The sequence below is a fragment of the Lissotriton helveticus genome, chromosome 6, assembly GCF_964261635.1.
Source record: "Lissotriton helveticus chromosome 6, aLisHel1.1, whole genome shotgun sequence".
Lineage (NCBI taxonomy): Eukaryota > Metazoa > Chordata > Amphibia > Caudata > Salamandridae > Lissotriton > Lissotriton helveticus.
Window position 1 is genome coordinate 1892438001 of NC_136067.1, and position 7064 is coordinate 1892445064.

Consider the following 7064-nt stretch of genomic DNA (forward strand, 5'->3'; position numbering starts at 1 on the left):
GCAGTAAAGTATATGGATTGTAAGCACTAGCAGTAATGCAGAAGCATTGGAAGCACAGCAATAAAATACATGAATTGAAAGCACTAGCAGTACATGAATTGACAGCACTAGCAGTAAAGTATGTGTACTGGAAGCACTAGCAGTAATGCACAAGTATTTGAAATACAGCAGTAAAATATACGAATTGAAAGCACTAGCAGTATATGAATTGAAAGCACTAGCAGTAAAGTAGAAGGACTGTAAGCACTAGCAGTATATGAATTGAAAGAACTAGCAATGGACTGTAAGCACTCGCAGTAATGCACAAGCAATGGAAACAGCAATAAAGTATATGAATTGAAAGCAGTAAGTTATATGGACTAGAAGCCCTAGTATTAATGCACAAGCATTGGAAACAGCAGTAAAGTATATGAATTGAAAGCAGTATATGAATTGAAAGCCCCAGCAGTAAAGTATATGAATTGAAAGCAGTATATGAATTGAAAGCAGTGTATGAATTGAAAGCACCAGCAGTAAAGTATATGAATTGAAAGCAGTATATGAATTGAAAGCAGTGTATGAATTGAAAGCACCAGCAGTAAAGTATATGAATTGAAAGCAGTATATGAATTGAATGCAGTATATGAACTGAAAACACTAGCAATAAAGTTTATGAATTGAAAGCAGTATATGAATTGAAAGCACTAGCAATAAAGTTTATGAATTGAAAGCAGTATAGGAATTGAAAGCAGTATGTGAATTGAAAGCACTAGCAATAAAGTATATGATTTGAAAGCAGTATATGAATTGAAAGCAGTATATGAACTGAAAGCACTAGCAATAAAGTATATGAATTGAAAGCAGTATATGAATTGAAAGCACTGGCAATAAAGTATATGAATTGAAAGCAGTATATGAATTGAAAGCACTGGCAATAAAGTATATGAATTGAAAGCAGTATATGAATTGAAAGCAGTATGTGAATTGAAAGCACTAGCAATAAAGTATATGAATTGAAAGCAGTATATGAATTGAAAGCAATAAAGTATATGAATTCAAAGTAGTATATGAATTGAAAGCAGTGTATGAATTGAAAGCACCAGCAGTAAAGTATATGAATTGAAAGCAGTATATGAATTGAATGCAGTATATGAACTGAAAACACTAGCAATAAAGTTTATGAATTGAAAGCAGTATATGAATTGAAAGCACTAGCAATAAAGTATATGATTTGAAAGCAGTATATGAATTGAAAGCAGTATATGAACTGAAAGCAATAGCAATAAAGTATATGAATTGAAAGCAGTATATGAATTGAAAGCACTGGCAATAAAGTATATGAATTGAAAGCAGTATATGAATTGAAATCACTGGCAATAAAGTATATGAATTGAAAGCAGTATATGAATTGAAAGCAGTATATGAATTGAAAGCACCAGCAGTAAAGTATATGAATTGAAAGCAGTATATGAATTGAAAGCAGTGTATGAATTGAAAGCACCAGCAGTAAAGTATATGAATTGAAAGCAGTATATGAATTGAAAGCACTAGCAATAAAGTTTATGAATTGAAAGCAGTATAGGAATTGAAAGCAGTATGTGAATTGAAAGCACTAGCAATAAAGTATATGATTTGAAAGCAGTATATGAATTGAAAGCAGTATATGAACTGAAAGCACTAGCAATAAAGTATATGAATTGAAAGTAGTATATGAATTGAATTGAAAGCACTAGCAATAAAGTATATGAATTGAAAGCAGTATATGAATTGAAAGCAATAAAGTATATGAATTGAAAGCAGTATATGAATTGAAAGCACTGGCAATAAAGTATATGAATTGAAAGCAGTATATGAATTAAAAGCAGTATGTGAATTGAAAGCACTAGCAATAAAGTATATGAATTGAAAGCAGTATATGAATTGAAAGCAATAAAGTATATGAATTAAAAGCTGTATATGAATTGAAAGCAGTAAAGTATATGAATTGAAAGCAGTATATGAATTGAAAGCACTAGCAATAAAGTATATGAATTGAAAGCAGTATATGAATTCAAAGTAGTATATGAATTGAAAGCACTAGCAATAAAGTATATGAATTGAAAGCAGTATATGAATTGAAAGCAATACATTATATGAATTAAAAGCAGTATATGAATTGAAAGCAGTATATGAATTGAAAGCAGTATGTAAATAGAAAGCACTAGTAATAAAGTATGTGAATTGAAAGCAGTATATGAATTGAAAGTATTACATGAATTGAAAGCACTAGCAATAAAGTATATGAATTGAAAGCAATAAATTATATGAATTAAAAGCAGTATATGAATTGAAAGCACTAGCAATAAAGTATATGAATTGAAAGCAGTATATGAATTCAAAGTAGTATATGAATTGAAAGCACTAGCAATAAAGTATATGAATTGAAAGCAGTATATGAATTGAAAGCAATACATTATATGAATTAAAAGCAGTATATGAATTGAAAGCAGTATATGAATTGAAAGCAGTATGTAAATAGAAAGCACTAGTAATAAAGTATGTGAATTGAAAGCAGTATATGAATTGAAAGTATTACATGAATTGAAAGCACTAGCAATAAAGTATATGAATTGAAAGCAATAAATTATATGAATTAAAAGCAGTATATGAATTGAAAGCAGTATATGAATTGAAAGCAATAAATTATATGAATTAAAAGCAGTATATGAATTGAAAGCAGTATATGAATTGAAAGCAATAAATTATATGAATTAAAAGCAGTATATGAATTGAAAGCAGTATATGAATTGAAAGTATTACATGAATTGAAAGCACTAGCAATAAAGTATGTGAATTGAAAGCAGTATATGAATTGAAAGTATTACATGAATTGAAAGCACTAGCAATAAAGTATATGGACTGGAAGCACTAGCATTAATACGCAAGCACTGGAAGCACAGCAGTAAAGTATATAAATTGGGAGCGTCACCAGTAAAGTACAATCACTAGTTCAATGTTCCGAAATGTGGTATTGGATATAGGTGTATGGCGCCACTGGGCAGAATCACACAGCTATTTTTGGATCTCTCTATTTGTTCAGATGGTGCTGCAGGGTATGGAGAACCACCAAACTCCCCAGCACACGTCAAATCTCAATATGGTCTCCCAGTTATAACAACAGCAAACAAGTAGTTATGTATCACACAGTGAAACAATTGTAAACGTCTTCTGTTCTCTTTTTCAAGATTTATTCATGTAGGCTTCCATATCAGCTCACAACAGCAACATGTGTTTCGTCGTACATGGGGTGTTGTCCCGCGACTTCCTCAAGGCTAGATATTCCAAGTAGTAATTCTGTGAATTATGGTGATACTTCCGGACCACAATGGGTTTCTGTTGTGAGCGGCGTATCAAACGTGTAATCATGTATTGTCCACCGAGTACGGCAACAAGAGCGGCATTTTACATGGAGACGTGAGACTGAGAAACCTGAATACTGAACCATAAAGGGATACAGAGGACAATACATGATTACATGTCCAGAAGTATCACTACAATTCACAGAATTCACGAAACACATGTTGGCTGTTGAGAGCTGATATGGAAGCCTACATGAATAAATCTTGAAAAAGAGAACACAAGACGTTTACATTTGTTTCACTGTGTGATACATAACTACTTGTTTGCTGTTGTTATAACTGGGAGACCATATTGAAATTTGATGTGTGCTGGGGAGTTAATTTTATTAAAGTACAATCACTAGAAGCACCAGTAGTAAAGTATATGAACCAGCAGCGCAGCAAATTATAAATATATATATATATATACACACACACACACACACACACATTATAAACACAACCATTAAAGTGCAGGTTTTGACAGCTACATCCATAATGCGTCTACACCTGACGCAACCTGCTGGTATAGAAATCACACCACATTCATTTTACTCTCAGCAAGGAGGCCGCATGTGATCAAGGGCCCACGGGCCCGAAACGCGTCGTGCTGCTGCTTTCTCACCTGCACTATTAAATCACCTAAAGCCAGCTCTGTGGTCCGTCTCTCTCTTGCTTCGCTGATCTGTACGATTGGAGGTGGCGTGTGGAGTGTGTTCCTGGCATATATATATATATATATATATATAAACAACAAATTGTCCTGTCGCAACGGGAGCTCTGTTGCGGTGGGTGCACGCGAAGAGACCAGGGCAGTGTCAACCAGGGCTTTCAATCAACATTTAAAAAACAGGGTTAACAGGCAGTTTAACTGCACTATTTCTTTTTCAGATATTTTCTTTTTGTGTAAAAAAATATATATATATATATATGTTACCGACAGGCGAATAAAGAATTGAAAAGCCGTAACTCTGGTCCGTGCTTTGTATATCTGCGCCAGCTGGGATTGCTACGCGTGGAAAATACTTTGGTTTTTTGGAGATATATATATATATATATATATATATATATATAAATGCACGTTTCTGTATCCAAAAAAAAAAAAAAAAAAAAAAATATATATATATATATATATATATATATATATACACACACATTATAAACACAACCATTAAAGCTCTCAGCAGGGAGGCTGCTTTCTTTGCCAGGGGGTGGAAGGCCAGAGGCTTCATTTTGCAGCTAGTGTTGACCCTACTTTGTCCAAGGTTTCTACTCTGCTGTAGGTGAACAGCACCCAAGTCACAGCAGCCCACTGTCCGTAAACCAACTTTTGTGATTACTGTGAGTAACATAATTTCAAATACATAAACATGGCCTTTTCAGGCAGAATACGGATGCACCCATCCTGCCTTACTACTGCCTTTCCTTGAAACACAGGTGTGGTCTTTGTCTTTGCGCATACAATATATAGTTATTGTCCATCTGTTCCTTTCTCAGACTTTTTCAATCCATCAATCACATTTGTGTCCATCTGTGCTGGTGGGAGGAGGTTCCATGGTAATTTGATGACCTATTGTCCTGAATCTCTACCCCACCATCCCCCCCCCACACACACACATCCCCAGGTCTAATTTTGTAGCCTCTGGGTCTAGCAGTGTGTTCCATGCACGGGGGCTGGCGCACCGCACACCCTGTATTATCGCATAGTGCGTAATTACGCACAATTTACAGTATAAATGTTACTGTGGTCGCTCTGGGGCGCCTCAAACGGCCAGAACATGAGCAGCTGATGCTTGATGGGCCTTTTGCACCATTTCTTTACCTTCAAATGCGTCCCTTGTATTAAAAATAGACACGAGGAATCATTTAATACCAACATTCAGCGGTAGATGGCCGCTTTGAATTTCGCGTAATTACGCGTCATTTCCCCGAAATGTTGTCTTATTGCATAAAAACAAATAGCGTGGCCCGCGATGTACAATCTTGTTATTTTAATCTTTTTCCAATAAAGAATTACAACACATAAACAAGCAAATTACGTGGATTCCGCACACCCATCGTCTTGGTGCTCCTTATGAATTGCAAACACCCTGGGTCCCAAATAATGCGCACTGCAGGTTCTGCATCTGACACCGCCCACCCTAAAGTTGGTGAGTACCAGATTGTGCCACGGGGTCTGTTCCACACTTTGCGCTACACCCCATGCTTATGTGTGTGCCTGCTTCCACCGCGTTGTTTAAAGCCTCCCTACACCTATGCCCCATGGAGGCCAAACTACAAACATCTTTCCAGACATGCACTTCGAAGGGCGCCCAGAAGCCCGAAGTGCTTCACTAGGATCATGGAGCGCTATGCAGATAATGCAAGTAGACGACCCAAAAAGCGCTCTAGGCCGTGCAATAGATTATGGAAAGCAGTATATAAACACACGCACCATATAATAACATAACATTCCCATAGCCATGCGCGTCTTACCGGTGGCCGTTTCCAGGCTATGCCCTGTGTCTTGGGCGAGCGCGGGCCCAGGTCCTGGTAGCCCACCGTCGACGGACAGGCAGGGAACTCTTCATCCTTAAACAGGACCCCGGACTGCAAGCACTGGTTCCTCAGCGCCTCGAAGTCCTGGTTCAGGTATTTGATGGCGTTCTCGTTGGTGCCCAGGCCTTCGGCCACAGCCCTCTGCTTGGCCACTGCGGCCGCTGCGCCGGCCATGGTGTCTGTGAGGGGGAGGGCGGGTGGTTGTGAGGCAGGGAGGCTGGTGGCTGTGAGTGAGGAGTCTGGCGGATGTGAGGGAGGAGGCAGGGGGCTGGTGGCTGTGAGGCAGGGAGGCTGGTGGCTGTGAGTGAGGAGTCTGGTGGCCGTGAGGGAGGACAGCTCTGAACCGGCCTCCGGAATGTGAGAGCGGAGTTTATAAGCGCGGGGGCAGGTGGCGCTGACACGCCTCAGTCTGAGGTCTCAATTCTGGGCTCCGGGGAGGGGGTGACTCACCCGCATTCTGGTACTTGTGCAAATATGTACACACGGGACTGTGGCTCAGCTGCACCTGAGCAGCTCTACCTGCAACCTCAGTTTTTCACCGGTTCACCACTGAAGTCTTAGCAGGTAATAGCTGGGGCTCCAAGGAAATCTACATGGCCACTTACATTTTTGCGCGCGTGCGCCACTATACTGCACCGCAAGGCAGTGATTCCGTTCACACATACTCGGCCCTATCAAGCGCCAAGAAATCTGACAGGATTCAAAGTGCGCAACCTTAAGTTTCATTAAGTGTCATCGAGGTATCAATATTTTTTTTTGGCAGCAGGCGCCCTTCGCTTCTGCTACTGACACAACCAGCGACAATTTACACCCATCACTGGAGTCCAGACTGCCGCTCACCCTCCCTGTCTCTTGTGTCGGGACATCGCCTTAGGAAAGCGTTTCAACGCAGGCTGGATGACAGAGAGCGCTCTATGGATTTGTAACGCTCTCACAGGTCACAGATTCACAGAAAGCGAAACCACCCGTGTGTTCATTTGGTGGCGCCAGGGCTTTAAGTGGGCCGGGTCCTGCCGGTGCTCAGCACCTGCAGATCTAAAAAGCAGGTGACGAGACGGGTCTCTCTCGGACTCTCCGTTTTCGCCCCGACCTTCAGGGTGAAACAATAAATCTTAACTCTGCAGCAGTACCATCCTTCACTGCCTCTGAGGTGCCTTCATGGAGACTCGT

General features: G+C 39.5%; 1 protein-coding gene across 1 annotated transcript in view; it reads right to left on the reverse strand.

Moving 5' to 3' along the window:
- CAPN8 (calpain 8) overlaps nt 1-6179 on the reverse strand; it is a 197606-nt gene extending 191427 nt beyond the window's left edge. Inside the window, exon 1 of the mRNA XM_078649840.1 lies at nt 5832-6179. Within this exon, the coding sequence (XP_078505966.1) occupies nt 5832-6068 (237 nt within the window). The 5' untranslated portion in view covers nt 6069-6179. The remainder of the gene's footprint in view (nt 1-5831) is intronic.
- Between the last annotated feature and the right edge of the window lie 885 nt (nt 6180-7064).